General features: G+C 38.3%; 1 protein-coding gene across 1 annotated transcript; it reads right to left on the bottom strand.

The window, feature by feature from the left end:
* Window positions 1-6,760: 6,760 nt before the first annotated feature.
* On the bottom strand, window positions 6,761-25,097 carry mad2l1 (MAD2 mitotic arrest deficient-like 1 (yeast)). The gene is made up of 5 exons (XM_079808825.1): window positions 24,934-25,097; window positions 16,375-16,521; window positions 11,985-12,105; window positions 11,698-11,801; window positions 6,761-7,039 (listed from the first exon to the last, which is right to left on the bottom strand). The coding sequence occupies exons 1-5, from the start codon at window positions 24,995-24,997 to the stop codon at window positions 6,867-6,869; spliced, it is 609 nt and encodes a 202-aa protein (XP_079664951.1). The 5' UTR covers window positions 24,998-25,097; the 3' UTR covers window positions 6,761-6,866.
* Window positions 25,098-26,007: the final 910 nt, after the last annotated feature.

The raw sequence follows: 26,007 nt of genomic DNA, 5'->3' as shown, positions 1-26,007 counted from the left end.
AAGTAACCTCTTGAATATAGACTGCAGTGAATACTTGATGGAGTGGAGGACGGATGGAGGTAATCCAGCTGAAGACGGAAAACTGTGACTGAAACTCGTTAAAGGAATGATCCGGCTTCAATACAAGTGACATGCGTTCAGACACACATCCCTCAGACTGTACAAACTAACACACATTAACTGTTCGGTAAAAACTGTTTTCAACACAGGTAATAAAAAGAATAACCCTAGCAACGGCCTAGCAACCACACTAATTCTAATTTCGAATGCTAAAGGATTAGTTCACTTTTAAATATAACTTTTGATAATTTACTCACCCTCATGTCATCCAAGATGTCCATGTCTTTCTTTCTGCAGTCGAAAAGAAATTAAAGTTTTGGATGAAAACAGTCCAGGATTGTTCTCCATATAATGGACTTCAATGGGCTCCAAACGGGTCAGTTTCAGTGCAGCTTTAAACGACACCAGATGATGAATAAGGGTCTGATCTAGACAAACCATCAGTTTCTGAGAGAAACCCAGCAGTATTTATGCTATTATTTTACCTCTTATCAGACGAACGTGATCATCTCTGAGCTCAGACATAACTTCCGCTAAGTGAGGTCAAAATACGAGCATGGTCATAGATATATTAATCATAGATGCCTCATTCTATTGATCCGTGCAGGCGCTAATGAGGCATCTACGTATACATCTATGACCACGCTCGTATTTTGACCTCACTAAGCGGAAGTTATGTCTGAGCTCAGAGATGATCACGTTCGTCTGATAAGAGGTAAAATAATATCATAAATACTGCTGGGTTTCTCTCAGAAACTGATGGTTTGTCTAGATCAGACCCTTATTCATCATCTGGGGTCGTTTAAAGCTGCACTGAAACTGACCCGTTTGGAGCCCATTGAAGTCCATTATATGGAGAACAATCCTGGAATGTTTTCATCCAAAACTTTAATTTCTTTTCGACTGCAGAAAGAAAGACATGGACATCTTGGATGACATGAGGGTGAGGAAACTATCAGCAAAAGTTTATTTAAAAGTGAACTAATCCTTTAAGACGGATAGTGTGTGAATTGGGACGTAATTACACAAACCTGTAACCACTCCATTTTTTAGGAGTTTAGCCATTCACAGGCATGTCTGTTGATTTCTTGAACGCAATGGCCAATCAGAGGCGCTTAAAGCTACACTGTGTGATATTTTCCCCCATCTAGTGGTGAACTTGTAAATGACCATCCAGTGAATATTAGTTTCTCTTCCTCTCAATTCCGATTTTGTTTTAACTCCTACGGTGGCCAATTTAGTCCAAGATTAATATGGCTTCCAGTTGGACCTCGTCCACATTCGACACGATGCCATCGAGTGTTAAAACGCCAAAGGCCAAGCTTGAATTTACGGGAATGTCCCTCTTTGGCTAATGTACTTTCAAGATGGAGGATCAACATGGCGACCGGCATTCGAACCCTCACCCGTATGTGTTTACAATGGCATATTATAAACTTACGAGAATACTTTATTACTTGAAAGAAGTAAATATACATTAATGAGCACATATATTTGTGAAAGAACTAAGTGATTTGTGAAAGAACTAAGTGTTTTTAGCTAAGAATAAACTAAAAAAGTTACACAGTGTAGCTTTAAGTTAGTTAGAATCCGCTCAACCCACTAAATTCTGCGCGCTCTGCTAAACCTGTCATCATATCAAACTCGTGTTGATGTAACGGACGTAGAGCTGTGCGTGTAAACCTCCCTTCCCTGCCTCAAGAGGTGTGCTAGCGACTGATGCTAGCAGCTACAGCTACCATGCTGGAGACCCGGCTCAGATCTCGAGTGGGTCGAGTAGAACGGTTACATTTAGTGCCGCGACCCGGATCAGAGTGAGGTTTAGGGGACTGAGTGTAATAGCAGCTGCGGTCTTTAGCATTCTTCGTTAGCGCTTCCGCGACTGATGCTAACGGCTGCGGTCTTTAGCATTCTTCATTAGCGCTTCCGCAACTGATGCTAACGGCTGCGGTCTTTAGCATTCTTCATTAGCGCTTCCGCAACTGATGCTAACGGCTGCGGTCTTTAGCATTCTTCATTAGCGCATCCGCGACTGATGCTAACGGCTGCGGTCTTTAGCATTCTTCATTAGCGCTTCCGCAACTGATGCTAACGGCTGCGGTCTTTAACATTCTTCGTTAGCGCATCCGCGACTGATGCTAACGGCTGCGGCCTTTAGCATTCTTCTTAGCGCATCCGCGACTGATGCTAACAGCTGCGGTCTTTAGCATTCTTCGTTAGTGCTTCCGCAACTGATGCTAACGGCTGCGGTCTTTAGCATTCTTCTTAACGCACCTGTGACTGATGCTAATGGCTGCGGTCTTTATCATTCTTCTTAGCGCACCTGGGACTGATGCTAACGGCTGCTGTCTTTAGCGTCCTTTGTTAGCGCCTGTGACTGATGGTAACGGCTGCAATCTTTAGCGTCCTTTGTTAGCGCCTGTGACTGATGCTAACGGTTGCAATCTTTAGCGTCCTTCTTAGCGCATCCGTGACTAACGTTACCGGCTGCGGTCTTTAGCGTCCTTTGTTAGCGCCTGTGACTGATGCTAACGGTTGCAATCTTTAGCGTCCTTCTTAGCGCATCCGCGACTAACGTTACCGGCTTCAATCTTTAGCGTCCTTCTTGCCGCATCCACGACTAACGTTACCGGCTGCGGCCTTTAGCGTTGTCCTTAGAGAACCCGCGACTGATGCTAACGGCTAAAATCTTAAGCGTCCTTCTTAGCGCATCCGCGACTAACGTTACCGGCTGCAGTCTTTAGCGTTGTCCTTAGAGAACCCGCGACTGATGCTAACGGCTAAAATTTTTTGCGTCCTTCTTAGCGCATCCGCGACTAACGTTACCGGCTGCAGTCTTTAGCGTTGTCCTTAGAGAACCCGCAACTGATGCTAACGGCTAAAATCTTAAGCGTCCTTCTTAGCGAATCCGCGACTAACGTTACCGGCTGCAATCTTTAGCGTTGTCCTTAGAGAACCCGCGACTGATGCTAACGGCTAAAATCTTAAGTGTCCTTCTTAGCGCATCCGCGACTAACGTTACCGGCTGCAATCTTTAGCGTCCTTCTTGCCGCATCCACGACTAACGTTACCGGCTGCGGCCTTTAGCGTTGTCCTTAGAGAACCCGCGACTGATGCTAACGGCTAAAATTTTTTGCGTCCTTCTTAGCGCATCCGTGACTAACGTTACCGGCTGCAGTCTTTAGCGTTGTCCTTAGAGAACCCGCGACTGATGCTAACGGCTAAAATCTTAAGCGTCCTTCTTAGCGCATCCGCGACTAACGTTACCGGCTGCGGCCTTTAGCGTTGTCCTTAGAGAACCCGCGACTGATGCTAACGGCTAAAATCTTAAGCGTCCTTATTAGCGCATCCGCGACTAACGTTACCGGCTGCAGTCTTTAGCGTTGTCCTTAGAGAACCCGCAACTGATGCTAACGGCTAAAATCTTAAGCGTCCTTCTTAGCGAATCCGCGACTAACGTTACCGGCTGCAATCTTTAGCGTTGTCCTTAGAGAACCCGCGACTGATGCTAACGGCTAAAATCTTAAGCGTCCTTCTTAGCGAATCCGTGACTAACGTTACCGGCTGCAATCTTTAGCGTTGTCCTTAGAGAACCCGCGACTGATGCTAACGGCTAAAATCTTAAGCGTCCTTCTTAGCGCATCCGCGACTAACGTTACCGGCTGCGGTCTTAAGCTTTGTCCTTAGAGCACCTGTGACAGATGCTAATGGCTGCTATCTTTAGCGTCCTTGTTAGCGAATCCGCGACTAACGTTACCGGCTGCAGTCTTTAGAGTTGTCCTTAGAGAACCCGCGACTGATGCTAATGGCTGCTATCTTCAGCGTCCTTCTTAGCGAATCCGCGACTAACGTTACCGGCTGCGGTCTTAAGCGTTGTCCTTAGAGAACCCGCGACTGATGCCAACGGTTGCAATCTTTAGCGTTGTCCTTAGAGCACCTGTGACTGATGCTAACGGCTGCGGTCTTTAGCGTTGTCCTTAGAGAACCCGCGACTGATGCTAACGGCTGCGGTCTTTAACGTTGTCCTTAGAGCACCTATGACAGATGCTAATGGCTGCTATCTTTAGCGTCCTTGTTAGCGCATCCGCGACTGATGCTAACGGCTGCGGTCTTTAGCGTTGTCCTTAGAGCACCTATGACAGATGCTAATGGCTGCTATCTTTAGCGTCCTTGTTAGCGCATCCGCGACTGATGCTAACGGCTGTGGTCTTTTAACGTTGTCCTTAGCGCATCCGCGACTAACGTTACCGGCTGCGCTCTTTAGCGTCCTTCGTTAGCGCCTGTGACTGATGCTAACAGCTGCAATCTTTGCACACTTTCTAGGCTATAATCCATTCAGAATTTAAATAAATGTACTCACATATTAATTCCCAAAACTGCGATGTATGACAGCAATAACCATTAATGCAGGATTGCTCCTGCCGTTGTGTGGCGTTCAGTTCTTCAGTTAGCAGTGAAGCTAATTTCAGGAGGTGATGGACAGCATATCGACCGGCATTGAGTCCAGAACATTCCTCGTCTCGTAGTCTGTGATTGTGCAGCTCACTCACTGAATTACTGATATACGCACATACTAAACCTTATTTTGCTGTATTGCACTGTTTAACGTAAGCCGATATTAAAACGAACAGTCGTTTTTCACTGTTTAACTCTTTCACGTCACTTTGTAAAATATCTTTATATCATGTTGTAGATTATGTTCACTTGCATTGCATTCCTGTGATATGTGGACTTATTTATCATCTGTTACACGAATGCGTTTAACTCCGACAATCACAGCAAATACTTTGGGATGGAAATGAGATGTCTGTAGAAATGTAAAGTTGAAAATTAAACCTGATCTTGTTGGTGGATCGAGTGTTTTATGTTTATTATATTGCATTTCTGTCAATATATCCTCATAAATACTACACACTGCAACTTTAAGAGGTTAATGATTGTGGTGTAACAATAAAAAAAAAGGAAAATATGAATATTTAATAAAAACTGCATGGGTAAGTATCAAGTAGGCTGTAGCTTCTAACACACACACACACACACACACATGTTTTCTTGAGGTAAAGGCAGGGCTGTCTCACACTAATAAACCCAGCAGGTGCTTCTCTTCATCTCCACCATCAGAAACGCAACACTTTGATGTCCATGAAAGCAGAACGAGCCCCTGCTTCAGATCATCACTGACACACACACACACACACACACACACACACACACACACACACACACACACACACACACTTCATGAGAGGTTACACAATAAATGTGCATTGATTCTCAGTAGTCATGAAAATCATCTGAAATCTGGGACCGTGGAAAAGTCTAGAGAAAAACCATGGAAATGTATATTAACGAATACGATCAAAATAAAAATGTATTAAATTATCATCAAATAAATACAATTAAAATGTTACGTTTTATCATATGGTAATTTAACATTCAATAATTTTAATATAATTTATTTACTTATTTTCTCTCTAGGCTTAAAATGTATAAATAATTAACAAAGCAAATTTATTTAATTTAAAAAAATATGTTTACATGTTAAATCAATTTAAAATTATAATTTTCACATTAAAGTAAATTTTGCGTTATTATAAATTTAATGCATTTCTTATTTATAAATTTGCATTAAAGTATAGAGAAAAAATTTGGTAAATAAATTAAATTAAATAAAATGATTAAATTACCATATGATAAAAATGTAAAAACAATAAAATTAAAAGATAAAATTAAAATAAATTAGAAAAATGGCATCTCAACGTTAAAGTTTATTTTAATTAAATAGTTTTACTCTAGGCTTTTCCACATATATTTATTTTTATTTTATATACATATATTAAAAATTAAAATAAATGATTGAATGTTAAATTACCATGATAAAATGGAGATTAAGATAAATATGTGGAAAATCCTACAGTAAAACGGTTTATTCTTAAAAAATTTTTTAAAATAAGTAAATTAACTTAAGTGCAAATTGAGAAATACCATTTTATTTATATTATATATATTAGGGCTGTCAAAAGATTAATCGCATCCAAAATAAAAGTTTGTGTTTACATAATATATGTGTGTGTACTCTAATTATTATTTATATATAAATACACACACAAGCATGTATATATTTAAGAAATATTGCATGTATATACTGTATATACATTTATATAATCTATAATATATAAAATATTTATTTTTTTAAATATATACATGCTTGTGTGTGTATTTATATATAAATAATAATTAACAGAGTACACACACACACACACACATTATGTAAACAAACTGTTATTTTGGATGCGATTAATCTTTTGACAGCCCTAATAAATAAATAAATATATATATATATATTTTTTATATTAAATAAGTGATTCAATGTTAAATTAACGTGTTAAAAAGTAAAAAAAAAACATTTAAAATAAATGAATTAGATTTAAACAAACGATACATTTATAGTAAGACAAAGTATATTCATTAAAGCATTAATATGTGTATTAATTGTGTTTATATAAGAGAGTCTGTTAGATTCAATTCAACCCGTGGCGTCTAAAGTTTGAAAAGGCCAGATTTAAACCCTAAAGTCAGAGCCGGCATTACAATCATGAATAAACAACTGCTCAAAGTGAAATCTGACCCAAACACAAGTGAAGCTTCTCTCGAGTCTCCATCTAGAGGACAGTGCAGGATCACACACACACTCCAGGCTCTAGTAAACGAGATTTATTTTCTGTATTGGGAAATACATTCTTTAAAACGAGAACAAATAAGAGAAAGCTTTATATAGATATATACAGAAGAGCAGAGCAGCGGCGTCACATGGAGTCCGTCCTCTTGTAGGCCACCATACTGTTGACCTTATGGATGGAGGTGGTGAAGGAGCGCAGGCGCACCTCCTCTGATTGGTCGATGAGTTGAGGCCCAGACTCCTCCCACTGCTCCGGCACCTCCAGATCTTTGTCTGTGTAGATGAGGAGGTCGAAGGCGCCTGTGCAGAACATAGAGTGTGTTAATGTGTGTTTAACCCTTAATCGCCCCTCAGGGTTTACATTTGAGTCCCTCGGGCTCAGATACACCCAAACTCTAACACAGCGATTGCATAAGGAAATATACATTTTTTACATGGAAAACTATATATCATTTTTTTTTTTTACTTCTCAGCTATACATTTATGCTGTGTTTTTGTGAGTATTTGGTAGTTTTTTACCTATTTACTGCACAAATACTTAACTATGTCATAAATTGGCTCATTAAAAATTATTTTTTTATGAACAAATCACTTGAATTATGATCTTAATTAAATATAAATAGTTTTTGGACATTGCTCTGTGTGTGTGTGTGTGTGAGTGTGAGTGTGAGTGTTATTTGCCCTTTTCTCTCTCTTTCTCATGATTGTTCATGTTGCATTTGTGCTCTAGTATTTGTCTTTCATTTATGTATGGAATTTTTTCAGATTTATGCCAGTTTTGTTGATTTTATTTGCCAATTTCTATAAAAATGCTCTCTGTTGCAGTCACACACGTGTGTGTGTGTGTGTGTGTGTGTGTGTGTGTGTGTGTGTGTGTGTGTGTGTGTGTGTGTGTGTGTGTGTGTGTGTGTGTGTGTGTGTGTGTGTGTGTGTGTGTGTGTGTGTGTGTGTGTACGTGTGTGTGTGTACGTGTGTGTGTGTACGTGTGTGTGTGTACGTGTGTGTGTGTACGTGTGTGTGTGTACGTGTGTGTGTATGAGACAGAAAGTTCGTTCTACTTTGTGTTTATGCTCTAGAACCAGACCTGGATATAAATGTGGACATTTTTTGATTTATACTGGATTTAGTTGATTTTTTTTGACAACAAAAGTGAAAAAAAAAAATGTTTTTTTTACACTTCCCCATTCATTTTCAATGTGGGGTCAATCTGACCCAGAGGGACTTAAACGGTAAATATTTTTTACACACCTTTAGAACAACCAAATCAAGCCCAGATTGTTGTGTGCATGTTTAGATTATTTAGGAAAAGTCCCAGAGTCTCATGGCCCTGAGATGGAGAAGTCCAGTGGGGTCAGCTGGAGCCCGAGGGCCGATTAAGGGTTAAGCCAGAGGGTATTTTTAGAGTTTTTGTCTGAGAGACATATACAACTTTAAAGACTCATAACTCCAAAACTATAGTAAGGAGAGTCAAATGGTAGGTATCATTTGTTAGCAAATATTTTATATTTTTTAGAAAATATACATTTTATATATTTGGACAATATATTGCTGAGAAACTGCTGATTTAAAACAAATATTTCTTATTTAACATTCAATAACTCAGGAAGGAAATAGGGCAGCAGAAAAAAATATCTTTTTTGGTGATGTTCCCCTATATGTGGTCGGAATCTGGATCAAATTTTGTGGCGATATTATAAACTAATGAAAAGTTACAGCATTTAGAACAAAGGTAGCCTTTTTGTTCAGTCCTTGACATTTACAAAACTGTTGTTTTCTGAGTGAAATACACAAATGTAAAGACTCAGAACTATAGCAAGGGGAGTCAAAAAAGTATGTATCATTTGTTAAAACACCTAATATTTTTTAGAAAATATAAATTATTACTACATTTGGACAATCTAATGCTGAGAAACTGCTGATAAAAGACATATTACAATATTATGTATATTATATTATATAATAACACATAATGGGTATCATTTTAAAGCTTAGAATCTCAGCTTTCCAATGCATCTATCCTTTTAGATAAATTCCTCTAAACCGGAGTGTACCGCCCACAGGCGCCCCCTAACTGCTATAGAAAACATTAATTAGGATTATGGATTAGGATTATGGTGTCCTTGGTCTCTTTTTAATCGCGAGAATCTGCTGTAAATAAGGATGTGTCATGTTTAACGATCAGATAATGTTTCACAAAGTTACAAGCATAAACGCGACTTTAGCACAACAATAGCATATTTAGCATATTAGTGCCTGTGAGGAAATAATTCCATGAGTAATAACATTTGATACGAGTGATGGATTATGTTGTTCTTGGTCTTTTTAATCGTGTGAATCTGCTCTAAATAAGGGTGTGCCATTTTGAACGATCAGAGCTTGTTTCATGAAGTTATTGGCAGAAACGCCCAGACTAAGCAACTGCTATTTTTGTACTCCGCTCATGTGCTTCTGTGATGTTTTCTGTGTGCCATATTTCAACGAGGAATATCTATAGATCTAAAAGACAGATTATGGTGACTTTGGGCTCTTTTTAATCATGAGGATCTGCTATAAATAATGATGTGCCATTTTCCAAGTCTCATGAAGTTAGAAGTGAAAGACGCCACATGAATCAGTATATCAGTAATCAGCTGCATCAGTATATTATTTACATATGGGTTTTGCAGGACTTAACTTACAAAAACTCGCTAAAAGTTTAGTCAAAGCCCAAAACAATTAGGCTTGTTGTATTCTGCTCCACGAGACCTTTCAAATGACACGACACATGACTATCTGAGCTGTATGATGCTACTGACACATTGCAGAACATCATTTTTTTTTTATAGCTAACTTAACTAACGAGAAACAGACCAGAATGTTCCCCGTTGCCATGGCAGCTCTCAACGGCCACCAGGACTTATACAGTTTTATAAAAGCTATTTATTATTTGTCGTAAAGTGTAAGAATCACCTCAGAAAAATGTATTATTCAGTCAGGCGCAGTTGAAGCCTCGGACAAACGCTGGAGATGAGATGCTGTAGCCAGGCTATGACTGTGTCATTATTCCAACATCATGTTCATGTTACGAAATAAAAAGTTTAATACCTCAGAAAAATGAGCTTTCCTCTCAGTCAACATTAGCCTGGTGTGAGCGCGCGCTCTTCAGTTGAGGAGGCGCGCGCTGTATATCGGTCACAGAAACACGTACACTCAAAATAATCGGATCAGGTCGTTTACATGGTGGAATTTTTCGTTCGATCGGTTCATGAAAAGGTTTATCCCACCGCTCTCAAACCCATTACAATTTCATTGAGTTTGGCCATTTTTATTCCGATTGGACTTTTAAACCGATTACAGTGCTCCATGTAAACGCACCTACTGAGTCGATTCATGATTCGGATCGTGTGTCAAACCGCCAAACTGCTGAAATTTGGCGATCCAAACCGCTGATTCGACTCAGTGATTCATAACGCTCCGAACCACTGATTCAACTCACTGATTCATAACGCTCCGAACCGCTGATTCAACTCACTGATTCATAACGCTCCGAACCGCTGATTCAACTCACTGATACATAACGCTTCGAACCGCTGATTCAACTCACTGATTCATAATGCTCTGAACCGCTGATTCGACTCACTGATTCATAACGCTCCGAACCACTGATTCAACTCACTGATTCATAATGCTCTGAACCGCTGATTCAACTCACTGATTCTTAACGCTCCGAACCACTGATTCAACTCACTGATTCATAATGCTCTGAACCGCTGATTCAACTCACTGATTCATAATGCTCTGAACCGCTGATTCAACTCACTGATTCTTAACGCTCCGAACCACTGATTCAACTCACTGATTCATAATGCTCTGAACCGCTGATTCGACTCACTGATACATAACACTCTGAACCGCTGATTCGACTCACTGATACATAACACTCTGAACCGCTGATTCGACTCACTGATTCATAACGATCTGAACCGCTGATTCGACTCACTGATACATAACACTCTGAACCGCTGATTCGACTCACTGATTCATAACGCTCTGAACCGCTGATTCGACTCACTGATTCATAACGCTCCAAACCGCTGATTCGACTCACTGATTCATAACGCTCTGAACCGCTGATTCGACTCACTGATTCATAACGCTCCAAACCGCTGATTCGACTCACTGATTCATAATGCTCTGAACCGCTGATTCAACTCACTGATTCATAATGCTCTGAACCGCTGATTCAACTCACTGATTCTTAACGCTCCGAACCACTGATTCAACTCACTGATTCATAATGCTCTGAACCGCTGATTCGACTCACTGATACATAACACTCTGAACCGCTGATTCGACTCACTGATACATAACGATCTGAACCGCTGATTCGACTCACTGATACATAACACTCTGAACCGCTGATTCGACTCACTGATTCATAACGCTCTGAACCGCTGATTCGACTCACTGATTCATAACGCTCCGAACCGCTGATTCGACTCACTGATTCATAACGCTCCGAACCTCTGATTCGACTCATTGATTCATAACGCTCCAAACCGCTGAATCGACTCACTGATTCATAACGCTCCGAACCGCTGATTCAACTCACTGATTCATAATGCTTCGAAGCTTCATGATGCCGTGTTTTGAAATCGTCATCACTATATAAGTCGTTATTTAGGGTTTTTTTGCGCACAAAAACTATTCTCGTCTTCATAAAGTTATTGTAGAGCCGCTGTAGTGAGATGGACTTTGTAACTTTAGTCTTTAGTGTCTTTTAAGGGTCTTGAGAGTGTAAAGTTGAGCCAATGGAGGCCTTTCAGAGCATCAGATTTACACTAAAATATCTTCATTTGTCTGAAGATGAACGGAGGTCTGACGGGTGTCCAACCACATGAGGCTCAGTCATTAATGACACAATTTACATTTGTGGGTGAACTAACCCTTTAAGGGGTTAATGGTGTGTGTTTACTCACAGGCGGTCTCCAGAAGCGGCAGGAAGGTGACTGTGGCCGTGATCTGTCTGATGACGGAGCGGATCTCCTCCTGGATGGCTTTGATGGACTTCTCTCTGGGTGCCCTGGAACACACACACTCATGAGCATCACAGCAGTGGAACACACACTCATGAGCATCACAGCACTGGAACACACACTCATGAGCATCACAGCACTGGAACACACACTCATGAGCATCACAGCACTGGAACACACACTCATGAGCATCACAGCACTGGTCATGTGACACTCATTAGATCTCGTACCCGCTCTCCTTGGCCGCCTTGTCACACTGGATGTCGAACTGCCATCGCTCCAGCACCTCATTGGTCTCCAGGCATGTGATGACCACCACCAGCTTCTGAACCGTGCAGTCGAACAGCCAATCTGAGGAGAGACAGGCCAATGCTAGAGCGTCAGCAACTCATGCTAACTGACCAATCACAGCCACTCTGAGGAGAGACAGGCCAATGCTAGAGCGTCAGCAACTCATGCTAACTGACCAAACCGGCTCTTTAACCGCTTCAACTCCACAGAGATCAGAAAGTAGACATTAAGCTTACAGATGATGCCACATGTCAGGAGATTTCTTGTCATTTATTTACACTGAATTACTCTGGGACCATTTCCTCCTGGATTTGTCCGACCCAAATGTAAAAGCTTCCCACACACACACACACAGTGTCTCTAAACGCACAACACTGGTGTCATTTAACAGGAAACACTTTGAAGTTTCATAACCCACTGCTAAAAGTGATAGACATGTGAGTGTGTGTTGTCTGAGCTGTAATGAACCCCCCCAAAAATACACTTTTTGATGTTTTGGCCCTGTGTGTTCTAGCACCCTGCAGACAGTTCTGGCTGTTTCCAGCATATGTCAGCAAACACTGGGAAAATAATTGTGATGGGTATATTGCATTTATTCCACTGTATATGGGGAGACTTGTATAATGGAGAGATTTGGGTAGGCGGAAATTACATTAAAAAAAAGTTACAATGATTTAAACAGCCCAAACAGTCTGCAGGGTGCTAGAGCACAGGGCCTGAGTTATAAACTTTCACAATTTAATTTATAACCACAAAAAAATTACAGCTCAGACAACACATACTCACGTTTATCACTTTTAACAGTGCTTTATGAAACTTCAAAGTGTTTCCTGTAAAATTACACCAGTATTGTGTGTGTGTGTGTGTGTGTGTGTGTGTGTGTGTGTGTGTGTGTGTGTGTGTGTGTGTGTGTGTGTGTGTGTGTGTGTGTGTGTGTGTGTGTGTGTGTGTGTGTGTGTGTGTGTGTGTGTGTGTGTGTGTGTGTGTGTGTCGTTTTTACATTTGGGTCGGACAAATCCAGCCTGAAATACCCAAAAATGATCCCAGAGCTTAAGAGGTTAACTGTAAGGTGAGATATCGGTTAATTCACAGCTATTTTAAAGCATTTAAAAGTGCCTCAGTCAAAATGGCAATTGGTCAACATATTTACTGCCACTGATTTACATCCACACAGCTCATCTGTGCTATAATCCAGCTGATCACATGATCAAACAATGAAAATAAACGGTTTGATTAAAGTCCTCATGAGAGTGAAGTTGCACTGGTTTTCTCTATTGTGCCGTATATCGAGTGAAGCGCTTCTCAAACAAGAACAAATGTAGGGCGGAGCTTAATCTGTTGGGAATTGATTGGATGGTTGTGGTTTGTAATTGACCTATCGGTAAGCCCCTCCCCTCGAACGCAGATGAGCCAATAGCAGTTGAGTATCAGTTGCGCTGGGACCGGAACTCGGACATCTTTAGGTTTCAGCGCCATAGAGAAACACTGGAGAATCTGAAGCTCTCATCGGTTTGATGGTGTTTATGCTACAAAAATGCTCAAATGTCTTCCCTGAGGTCCTGTAACACTGACTCCAGCGATCCTGAGAGGATTTTCTGTTTGTCATGTTCTCGTTAAATTACGATTAAAGTCCCTGCTAACATACAAACCGAAATAACTAACTGTTCTCACGTCATGTGCGTTAACACTGTAGGTCAAACACACATTTCAGTGCCTCTCCATATTAAACTGGTTATAAGTCAATTAATGTAACTTTAGATATGTTTAAGGTCTACATTATCTCCTATTTTGATGGGTCTTATAGTGAAAGGAAGAGTTTATCAGTTGTTTTGCCGATAGAAAGTTCACCAGTTATTAACTGCACCCCCGAAAAGTCATAAGCTCAGTGTGTATGTTTATTTACTGTCAGTTGTGAGTGTTTTAGTGTAATTTGCTGTGTGTGTTAATGCTAATGCAACAGAGAGAGAGAGTTTGTGAATGAGACGTTAATGCGCACTTCTTCTGCTTTGTTTGTTCAGCTCTTACGATGATTTTTTGGAGTGAAAAAGGACATAAACTTGATCAAGTAAAGTTTGCCCATCATTCAGACGGGATATACGCTACAATCTAGGTCCAAAAACATCTCGGGATAAGGTTTTCACACTGACAGCTGTACATTGTAAGATATAGCAACTCCGTTTGTTTGTCCGAGTTAGCAACAGTAACTAAGGGGGGCGGGGCTTACCGATAGGTCAATTGGTGGATCTCATGCGAGTCCAGGGTTTCTGCAGGTTTCATCAAGTCAAATTTAAGACTTTTTAAGACATTTTTAAGACCATTATGAATTAAATTTAAGACCTCTAAAGCAAATGCAGTCACAAAATTACTTGCAAAGTAAATTTATTTATTCAAATTGAACAATTCGATAAACTTGTATCGATAAAATTGCACTTCCCTATAGCTCAATCCCACCAGGATATTTTTTGGGTGATTTTTTTAGATCAAAATGACTGAATTTGTGGTGATTTTCCAGAAATTTGCAAGGTTTTTTTCATAATTAGGGTACCACATTTACTGTATTATGTTAATTCACAATAGTCACACATTACAGTAGAATAAACAAAATGCATAAATCTTGTTTATTTTGGTATCTTGCCATTATTTTGCGGTGAAATTACGAATTATGCAGGATCTCAAAAAACGCATTGTTGATTTTTCGTTGTATTTAGTAATCGCGGAAATACGAAAAACTGGAGGACTATTATCTGAAGAATAAAATCAGTTTTATGTGTCTGTGGTACAATCCGAAAGAGACTCCCGCCAATAACACGAAAGCTGATTGGCTGCAATATAAGATGCATGTTGGTCTCATTTGTAGTCGTAATACAGCAAATTATATTTGGACTAGCAAAAGAAAGAACTACAACACCCAGAATTAAAAAAACAAAACAAAAAAACATTTTAAAGCGCTGTGGGAGCATTTCAATGAGCATTAGAGGTAGCGTTACATGAACGTAGGAAAATTAAGACCTGTTTAAAATGATTTAAGACCTAAAACTCAATACTTCTGCGAATTTAAGACTTTTTAAGGCCTAAAATTTTGATTTTGAAATTCTAGACTTTTTTAGACCCCGCGGAAACCCTGTGAGATGTCAATTTGGATTTCATGGTGACTTTAAACTCCTGATTTGAATGGAGTCCACTAGGGATGCCACTATTCTCAATATAATATTGAAGCGTTCGGTACGGCCTTCACGGTTCAATACGCGCTTGTGAATTGCGGTTTTTCGGTTTTGCATTTAATTAAGTATTTTTCTACAAATTCTATCATTTGCCTCCATCCCAATACTGAACAACGCGACATACATTCACATCACACGTTAGTGGTGGAGTTATACTCACGGAACACTAGAGTCATTCACAATCACCAAAGCTCATTATTTGCATGCGTTTTAAAGCCTTGCCAGCGTGCGCGGTTTTAACATGCGTTTTTTCCGAGCGTGCGCACTAAACGCCTGTCAAACACGTGATTACTGGACTAAGTCGTCTTACTGCGCTAATACTGTCAAATACACACAAGGTTAACATAAACACAGTCGGTTATGTCTAAAGTTAAAGTAAAATCGGCGTGTCTGTATTAGATGCACGCAGGTCTTTAATTGACAGCGGCGCAGCCTATAGTGAACACGCTGTCCTTAAAGGGACAGTTCACCTCTAAAATTGTCATTATTTACTCACTCTAATATTGTTTCAAACCTGTATTCATTTCTCATTTTTGAGTGAACTATCCGTTAAATGTTAATACAACAACAAAAGACAAAGAGAAAATCACTCACTGCTCTTGACTGAAAAACTTTAATACAGCAGCTTTAATAAGAATCAGTGTATATTTTATAGTGAAGTCTATGTAGTGTTTCATTTTTACATTTATTCATTCAATTTCATACTTAAATGCTGCTGTACAGCTCTGAGCTGCCACTGTAAATCTTTATAAATATATATTTTATATTATACAATACACTAGGAATGTGTACAAGGGTTTAAGTAAAATTTTAAGTTTAAGTAAGGTTTTTCAATTCTTTTAAGTAAAATAAAGAAATTAAAAAAATAGTATTTTTTCTCCTTAACCTCTTGCTGTTCCTGTCGCCTAAGAATAGAATAACAAAAAACTGATGTGACAAGCCATCAGAACCGAAAACCGTGGGTAAAAACCGAGGTGTGTATTGAACCGTGGACTAACTGTAGTGTTGCATCCCTAGAGTCCACCATTAATCTGGGAAAAACTTTAACAAGGCACCATTTTTTACATCATTTTACTGCTCTGGTTGTTCCAGAGAGACAGAAACGCACCTTTGAGCTGCGAGATGACGTTGGTGAGGTAGTTCTTCAGCTTGCTGTCTGTGGTCAGCTGGAGGCTCATGTCGTACTGTGTGACTCTGGTGAAGGTTTCCGCCGGGTAAATCCCTCGCTGGTACAAGATGCTGTTGATCCCGAACGCTGCACACACACACACACACACACACACACACTCATTTACTCACTGGAACAACTACAAAACACCACTGGATTACTCAATGGGGTGGATTTAAATACACTTGTATAGTTTGAACTAGTGATGCACCGATCATGATTTTACATGGCCGATTCCGATTTTTTTAAATAATTTTTTTTACACACTAAAAGAAGAACAAGATGTTTATTTGGTATTTAACAGGCTAAATTGGCTTTTGGCCAATGCAAACAAGTCCGCAATCTGAAATCAACGGGAAATTGAATTGGGTTGAACTGTGAAATTAAAGTCAACTGCATATTCTGCAATCAAACAAAGATGTTACTTAAATCAGCGTATCAGAGTATTAACCAGTGAAATTAAATCAAACCAAAGTATATAATTGTTCCAAAATGTTAAATCAAATAATGTTTAGTGCAACGAAAAAAACTAAGATGCTACAGCAGGTGCTTTTTAAATCAAATTAAGTCAATGTCATTTTAAGGTAAAATAAAAATGATCATCCTATACAGAACTGATAGTATTTCATTGCTAAAGTGCATTCATGTTCGTCTTTACAAAAATAATTATTTCGGCTTTGTCACAAGTAGGGTTGGGAATCGTGAGAAATTTTCCGGTTCCGGTTCTGGTTCCGGTTCCGCCTAACGATTCCGGTTCCGATTCCGGTTCCATTAAAATTATTAAACAAATAGTGGTAAAGGAAAAAGGCACAATACGCAACTCAAACAATCCATTTTGTGTTTATACTTGCTCTAAAATTAATTTACAGGTTGGCAATGTCAAAAAAGTCCTGTACTGTACATATATTACAGCATTAATTAAGCCATTCTTTAAACAATTTTTTCAAATCAACACCTCTGAAATTGTCTTATTACATTTTATCTCTCTGTCTCTGAATAAAACCAAGTTATAAATTATATTTATTAGTTATATGTATTAATTAGTTGTATATTAATTTAATAGTAATTCAGTTATTCAGTGAACTTGTAAATAATAAATTGCAATTCAGCATTACAAAGGTAATTGTGCCTAAACGCTTACCTAAACCATGGTGACTCAACGGTTGACAAATATATATATATATATATATATAGGCCTTTCACTATAGATCTGGCATAAGCCTGTGGCTGAGGTTGATTCTGTGCTGTAGCAAATGTTTTGTCAAATTGCTAGTGCAGCCTCCTTTGCATGTTATTAACTTTTCACACGTGTTACATTTTGCTTCATTATCATTCATTCTTTGGAAATGAATCCATACTTGTGACTTTCTCTTCGCCATGCTGGTGGTCAACGAGAAAATATCTGACACAAAACCGTAAATGTGTAGCGCGAGGGCTTTCATTGCTGAACTGCGTTGCCCTCCTGGAAGCGGCAGTAGGGATGGCTCGATACCACAATGTTGTCTTCGGTACGGTACCACAATCTAATACCGAAGTACCGATATTAAATCGATACCATACAGGGTCTGAATTTTGATGCGGGTATTGTGCATAATTTTACTCACTCTCGCAAGTTTTGGGTTTATGAAGCGGGAAATTACCGCAAATGTTTATTATTAAATTAATCAACAAAGATTGTCACATCAATCAGTCATTTGGAAACTTTTTTGTAAGTAATTTCAGCATTACTGCGCGTCTCCATTGCTTCTGGCTTCAGAAGACATCGCACCTGCACTATAAAAGCAATTTGCGCGCTCAGATTCAACGCTTTCGCTTCCGTTGCGGGACAACTGACGGAAATCACTGCCCACGTCTTTTTAAACCTCGCCAATTTGAACATGCAAGCGATTTTATAGCATTTCGTAATACATATGGGATGAGAGCTCTTTGAGAGAGAGAGTTTGCTTTGCGCTCATGCCAACAACAAACACACACAAACACACACAAGCCTAAAGAGCTCGCGCATTCCAAATTAAGTTGTTTTTCCTCAGTCAAATACACACAAAATTATGTCAAAATGTCAATCTTTAGTGAGTCGTCACATAAACACAGTTGGTTATGTCTTTCGCGGATGTAAATAGTGCAATAGTGTGCGTGCAGATATTATGAGGTCTAAACGTCACTGGTTGAAACGAATGCTGGAGATTTCTTTATATTTAAACAATACGATCTTGTGTATGTGCGTTAATCAGTGTTAAAAGAAAAATGTCTAAATTAGATGGTTAGAATGATGCACTCACCTGTCGATCTCATAATGTCTTACAAGTCAGGAATTAAGTGGCAGATGCTTGGCAAGGTTTGATGGTTCTTCAGCAGTTTTATAAGCAAAGTAATTCCAAATTTCACATCTACTCCTGTCTTTATTAATGAGTTTTGTGCGTGTTGAGTGAGATTCAACTGCTGTATTCATCTTGTTCTGTTGCCACATTTGCCGGATTCGCGTCAGTTTGGGTAGAGCGCTGCCACCTAGCGGTGAACTTCTGAACAGCAGCATATACCGCAATGAGCAAAATCATGATATCGTACCGTTTGAAATAAAATATATACCGGTATTTTTGCAGTACCGGTATACCGCGCATCCCTAAGCGGCAGGCAACGTAATTAATATTCATGATGAGGTGAGTCAGGGTTGCCAGGTTTAAACAACAAAAAACACCAAATTGCACAATCGCTTCAACCAGCGGACATGTAGAAACACAGCCCGCGGCAACAGTAGAAAGCGGGAAAGCGGGAAAACCACGGACTTGGCAACACTGGCTGTCACTCGCTATGAAAGGATACGCTTCCAGCGCTTCGCACACACATCGCACCAGAACCGTTTTCGGAACCGAAACTTAGGAATTTCGCGCGGTTCTGGTATTTTTCAAAAATCAGTTTCGGTTCTGCATAAGAACCGGTTCTCAGTTCCCAACCCTAGTCACAAGTTAGTCTGTTTCGTTCTCATCCGATCCAACACGTGAGAAGCTGAGCTGAACAAACGCTCACCATCTAGCTCGCACAACTTCGGCCCCGCCCCGCGCAACTTCGGCCCCGCCCCGCGCAACTTCGGCCCGGCCCCGCGCAACTTCGGCCCCGCCCCGCGCAACTTCGGCGTATCTCCTTCCCTCAGTTCTCCAGTTTCCGTTTGTAACACAAAAGTGACATGTTCGCGAATGATTGCAATATAGGCGTATGTGCACACGGGCGCACTTCTAGAAAAATCGGCAGAAAAATACAAAGAAAACCGATTTCCGATTTTTGGCCGGTCAACCGGTGCATCCCTAGATATTAGCCGTTATATATATATATATATATATATATATATAACAAAAAAACAAGCAAAATCTGTTATTTTATGGTTTAGATAAATTCACCAGTGGCATCTCTGATTAGTTTAATGTATATTCCCAAGCTTTGGAGTTTAAATATCAAGCATTATCAATTGCATTCATACCTGACTTTTACATTTAATTCTTTCTTTGTATATTATTAGGGGATGAATTTGCAATGCCACTTGAGTAAACTGTTGACTTTGATTTTATAGACATATTATCTGTGGGAATATATGGTGGTGTGTGTGTGTGTGTGTGTGTGTGTGTGTGTGTGTGTGTGTGTGTGTGTGTGTGTGTGTGTGTGTGTGTGTGTGTGTGTGTGTGTTATTGCAGCTTCCACACCGAAAAGGGAAATCAGTGTGTGCTGACCCAGCTCAAGAATGGACTCAAAGAAGAGTCGCGTGCCTGAAGTATGAGAACATGATCATATCACATCCATAAAGATCAGCCTTATCACATAACTGATGGAACATGTCCTGTCCCCTATAGGATGAAAGCAGCAACAGTGAAGAATGTCGGCGATTTAGACCACATGTTCGCATGAAACAACAAACACAAGAACGCAAAAAAGGGCGGGTTTTTTTTATATAACTTCTTTTTAGTAGCAAAACACAAGCCACTATATAACCATGCGGAGTATTTCAGACCTTTGGGTGGTGTTTTTTGTATCGGTAACTAACCTGTTTTACAAATTCAAACTACTTGTAAAGAAATGTGTATATTTGATAAGATGACTCTTGAACCGGTGTGTTGTGCCGCCCTCTTCTGTTCAAGTCTTGCCAGGATGACAAACTAGGACATTTCTTCCCCTCTATATAAAATTAAATAAAACATTTTATGCAATTTTATATTAGGCTTGATTTGATAGTCGGTGTTGCATCACTTGCCCACCGTGGCTCCGCCCCCACCGCCATTTTGATTTTTATAGTAATAACATAATTTAGTTGAGTTAGAGAACAGACACTACAATTAAAAACTGAACATGTGTGTGTGTGTGTGTGTGTGTGTGTGTGTGTGTGTGTGTGTAATACAGCGTGATCCGCACAAACACAGAGTCAGATCTCCTTCATCAGAGAGAGAGATGACAGACCACATGATTTGGCTTCACAGAGACATGGAAAAGCACATCTTTAAGAGAGTTTGTGATTGAACTGTTGTGTTTTTCATTAACAATAATACGTTCACACTGATTTCCGTGTAAAGTCGATGTTTAGACGTGTTGATGCGCGTCTGGAGCGAGTGATTTTCGTCTTAACCCTTCTTCAGTCTTCTGGGTCTTTTCTGACCCCAAAGGACGTTTGCTCAAATTAAAAATTCCCTTTGTCCAAATGGCATGAGACTTTGTACAGTGGTCAACACTCTCTAGATCTACAAATAAAAGAATAAATTGGATTGATTCTGTTTTTATGTTCATGTGATAAAAACAAAAGTCACACTCAGGGTCTTCTGGGTTAGAAAATTGACAGAATTCATCCTCATAAACAGAAACACACACACACACAGAAATACAACAATGCATAAAACATCCACAACGCAGAATGATCATGCTCACACACACACACACACACACACACACACGTTATTACTATAGGTTCCTGTATGGCTCTTTAATAAATATACATGTATCTAGTCAAGTTGCTCAAAGTATTGCAGATCATAACTGCTTGCTTATTTTTAGGTTTTGCATTTGAATACATTTAGACATGATCAAACACTAGATTCCTTTAAATGTGAAATTTTAAAACGTTAACAACTTAAATCCTAATCTTTTTAATTTATACAAGCACACACAAGTGAATATTAATGAATAGGAGCAAATATAATTTAAAATAGCTTGAAATAGTGCTAAAAAGGCAAACTTATTTTTCCTTATATGTACAGTAGGCTATATACATATGAATTAATACTGAATCAAGATCGAAATCAATATTTGTGCCAATCACCAACCAAATACCCCACCCAAATCCCGCATGCCCACCACAATAAATTGGTTTCTAATATGTGGGAAACACTGGTTCTTGTTGTGTATTTTTTACTCAATATGTAATATAACTGTTCATTTCTGTTCATTTCTGTTCTGCTACGGTTAGTAACTCTAGTGTGGATTAAATTTGTAGAATTATAAGAAAATCAGATGTTTGAAATAAATGATAAACTCTAAAGACTTTTCTCTTGTTCAGGTTTGATTGTAATCGTAATGTAACATCATTGGGAAAAATATTTTTTTCAGTACAAAAAAAGTGCTACACTTTGACTAAATTAATTCATTTGAATTGTTATAAATGTGATTTCATAACATTTAGATATAAATCCAACTGAAAAATACTTGTGAAAAGAGTAGCAAATAGTGGAGCTCTGCAGACATTTACTGGTAAAAGTCTTTTATTTTTAAACAGTATTTTCCAAAAGATGGGCAAAATCTTACTCTAAACCATGTCAGATTATCCATGTTATCCCCACGAATGAAAGTTAGAAATGTGGGTCTTTTATAAAGTCAATTTTACATAAACTGATTGTGTGAAAATGTTTTATTAATTTATTTATATAAATGTAAAAATGATTATAAATACTCCAAAAACTGCACAGGTGTTGAGTAAAAACATTAATAAACAGAGTAAAATTACATTTGTTCTTAAAAAAACAAAAAAACAATTGTTTTGTTACAAAATTAAATTGTGTTGCCTGAGGTCTGTGGAGACGCCAAAGAGCCTGAGTGTGATTCCTGAATGAAGACCAGAGAAGAGTTTAGTCAATGTAAAGACGGGTTGACGCGCGTCTGGAGGTTCTGCGGCGCGATGGACTCGCGATTTCGCCTTATTCGCACGAAAAATGCAAATTTAGCGGCTTGCGCTTTACGCGCGATTAATTTTATTTGTTGCTTTTTGTGCAGTCACGTGTTTAAAGCGAATTTGCGTCTGACGTCCGAGTTGAAAAATCTGAACTTCGCCGTCTGTTCGCACCGCGTTAACCAATCAGGAGCCTGCTCGCTGTTTTTTAGGGATGCACTGAAATGCAAATTATTGGCCGAATACCAAACGTGGTTTTTCTTTTTTTGCCAATTTTTTCACCATTACATAAATTAGCTTTTTTACTATTTTGTCTTGCTTTTAAAATAAGTTTGTTTGTTTTTTTAACAAAACTACAATTTAATATTTATTTAACACTGAACATTTTTTGCATTCGAGCAGACATTAGACAAACAAAGCACAATATAACTAAAAAAAAACAATATTTTTATTTGGCCATCTTATCTTTGGCCAATTATGCCTTCTGGTATCATAATAAAATTAGGGCTGTCAAAAGATTAATCGCGATTAATCGCATCCGAAATAAAAGTTTGTGTTTACATAATATATGTGTGTGTGCTCTGTTAATTATTATTTATATATAAATACACACACATTCATGTATATATTTAAGAAATATTTGCATGTATATACATTTATATAATATATATAAATATAAATGTTTTATAAATAAAAATAATATTTTTTTCTTAAATATATACATGCTTGTGTGTGTATTTATATATAAATAATAATTAGAGTACACACACATATATTATGTAAACACAAACTTTTATTTTGGATGCGATTAATCTTTTGACAGCCCTAAATCAAATGTTTGTTTATGAGAGGGTTTGCGAGCCTGTATAACTCGGCACTGAATTTGGCGCTATATTCACGGTCGCTGGGCATAATGAACCCATTCAAGAAACCAGTCCAAGAACTGGGGATTAATTCGGTTTGATTCTAAACCGAAAGTAAAATGCACACGGCCGCAGTCATTCATTCATGGTGTGTGTCCAGTCTGGTGTGTGTTCAGTTCACGTCTATGGAAGCGTAACTTTCTCTGCTTCGCTCCGTCACGAACGTGTGCATTTTACTTTCGGTTTAGAATGAGCGCCGCTTTTATCATTGTCATCCCTATTTTATAAATAAATTGTTTTTATTTTCTGTTACATTTCACTTATTATATTTTCAATTGTTATTTTTGTACTGTATTTTTAAATAAAGGTCCTTAATTTCACTCTGTGATGAACTACAATGAAGATGATTACACTATGGATCGTGTTTTTCTTTATAAAGCGATATATCTGAGCTCTTTTATTGAGAGCGGTCAACTCGTTAATTCAATTCACTTTGTTGTAGGGCTGTACGATAGTGGTTTAACTTATAATCACGATTATTTTGCTCAAATGATCATTGATTATTAATTTATTGTTTAAGTAATTAAAAAAATAGCCCGAGCACATTAAAGATCATATGGAAGATTATATCAGATTATAAATTTGTCCATTAATATGATTTACTGTTTCACGAGGTACCCAGATTTTACACAAACTAATACTACATTTATTCACAGTAAGGAAAGTTTTCTTAACGGAAATATAACGTTCGAGGAATGTTATTCTAACGTAATTTTAACATTCCCAGAACGTTATTCTAACTCTGACAGATTATATTACTGTTTACGTCATACTTATGTCATGTGTTCCTGGTTTTGGTTTGTGGAACGTTATACTAACGTTATTTTAACGTTAAATTTGGTTATAGACTAATATATATATATATATATATATATATATATATATATATATATATATATATATATATATATATATATATATATATATATATATATATATATATTTACATTTTAATACACAGCATCTAAAACATACACATGAACTTTACAGACATAAAAAGGTTTATGAATCTTTATCTAATCTATTAATATGTAATTCATGATATGTTTTGATCATAAAACTAAGCTTTTAAATACCATCTTATACTAAGACACATTGTAAGATATTTATATGCATTTTATGTAAGATCTCATTGATTTACAACTTTGCACCAAAGTTAAAAACTCAAACCACATTATGCATAATCTATTTATGATTTGTGTGATATTTTGTCTAAATGTCCAATAAAATGTGTTATTTAAATAGATTTTTCTGACTATCTCAGGCTTTGCGGGGTTAGAGATCACAGTGAGAAGAAATGCACTTGTTAAAACCACACTTTTGATATTAAAACAGCAAAGGGAACAACTTTAAAAACGGCACGAGAGTTTTGGAAGAATATTCGGACACCTCGTGATTCACGACAAAAACACATGAATCTGTCCGAAAAGCTGTACTTACAGAAGAATTCAGCGACCAGTTCCGCGCTGCCCTTCAGCGTGATTCCCTTCAGCGTCTTCGACATCTCGAAATAAACTCAGATTTGGTTATTTTGCGGATGAAATATGATTTCGCTCCTCGCTGCTGCTGCTTTTGCTTGTGTTTTATTTTCCAAACCGCCGACCAGTTTGAATTTTGACGCTGCGTCTGACGTAGGGGCACGCGTCATTACGACACAGCCGGAACTGCTCACGTTCCACGAATCAACGTTCAGAACAGGAAAACATATTTAAATATCTGTTAAAGTTTAGCAACAAAATGCTTTTGACCGCGTCTTTATTGTCAGCCTATATTATCAACAATTTACAACGGTTGATATTTATATAATAAGCAGACCAAGAGGTTGAAATTGGGATTAGCGGGTAATAAAATGGGCGCGGTTTAATAATTATCTTCTTTTACCGTTTTTATTCAATATTTAAATGTTTCAGCGAAATTAAATTTCCTGCCGTTTAATTGTGGGTATTTTCAAAGACGGTGCTCTCATCATAGATATATATATAAACGTATATTCCTCATCCTCACTCTGTGGTTTATATTCGTAAACCGTCCGCCATATTGGAACGGTCAAATCCGTCCCGTGATCATTTGAGAGCAAAATTAGCTGAACTGCATTGGGGCAAACAGTATGAATATACGTGTATGAATAGACATTATCAGATTATTTTCGCAGAATTTTGTTTATTATTAATGTAATAATTCTGCAATTGGATATTGCTTATTAAGTTATACATAAACACAAATCAGCACATTTGGGTTATACCAATTATTCTGGACTTTACAGTGTGTTGTTTTTTACAGCCATAGCTTTCATCTACAGCTGTAAATCTGCTATTAGATGAACATTCATTGATTTGTAGTGATGAACAGCGTCATGCTAACCGTTCCAACATGGCGGACACGCTGACTCTGAATTTCAAATACTTTTTAATTAAATTGTATGATGGATGGATGCACTTTTATGATGGACGGATGCACTTTTATGATGGATGGATGCACTTTTATGATGGATAGATGCACTTTTATGATGGACAG

The sequence above is a fragment of the Gobio gobio genome (assembly GCF_949357685.1).
Source record: "Gobio gobio genome assembly, chromosome: 2".
In the NCBI taxonomy this organism is placed as follows: domain Eukaryota; kingdom Metazoa; phylum Chordata; class Actinopteri; order Cypriniformes; family Gobionidae; genus Gobio; species Gobio gobio.
This window is presented reverse-complemented; position numbering and strand designations above follow the sequence as displayed.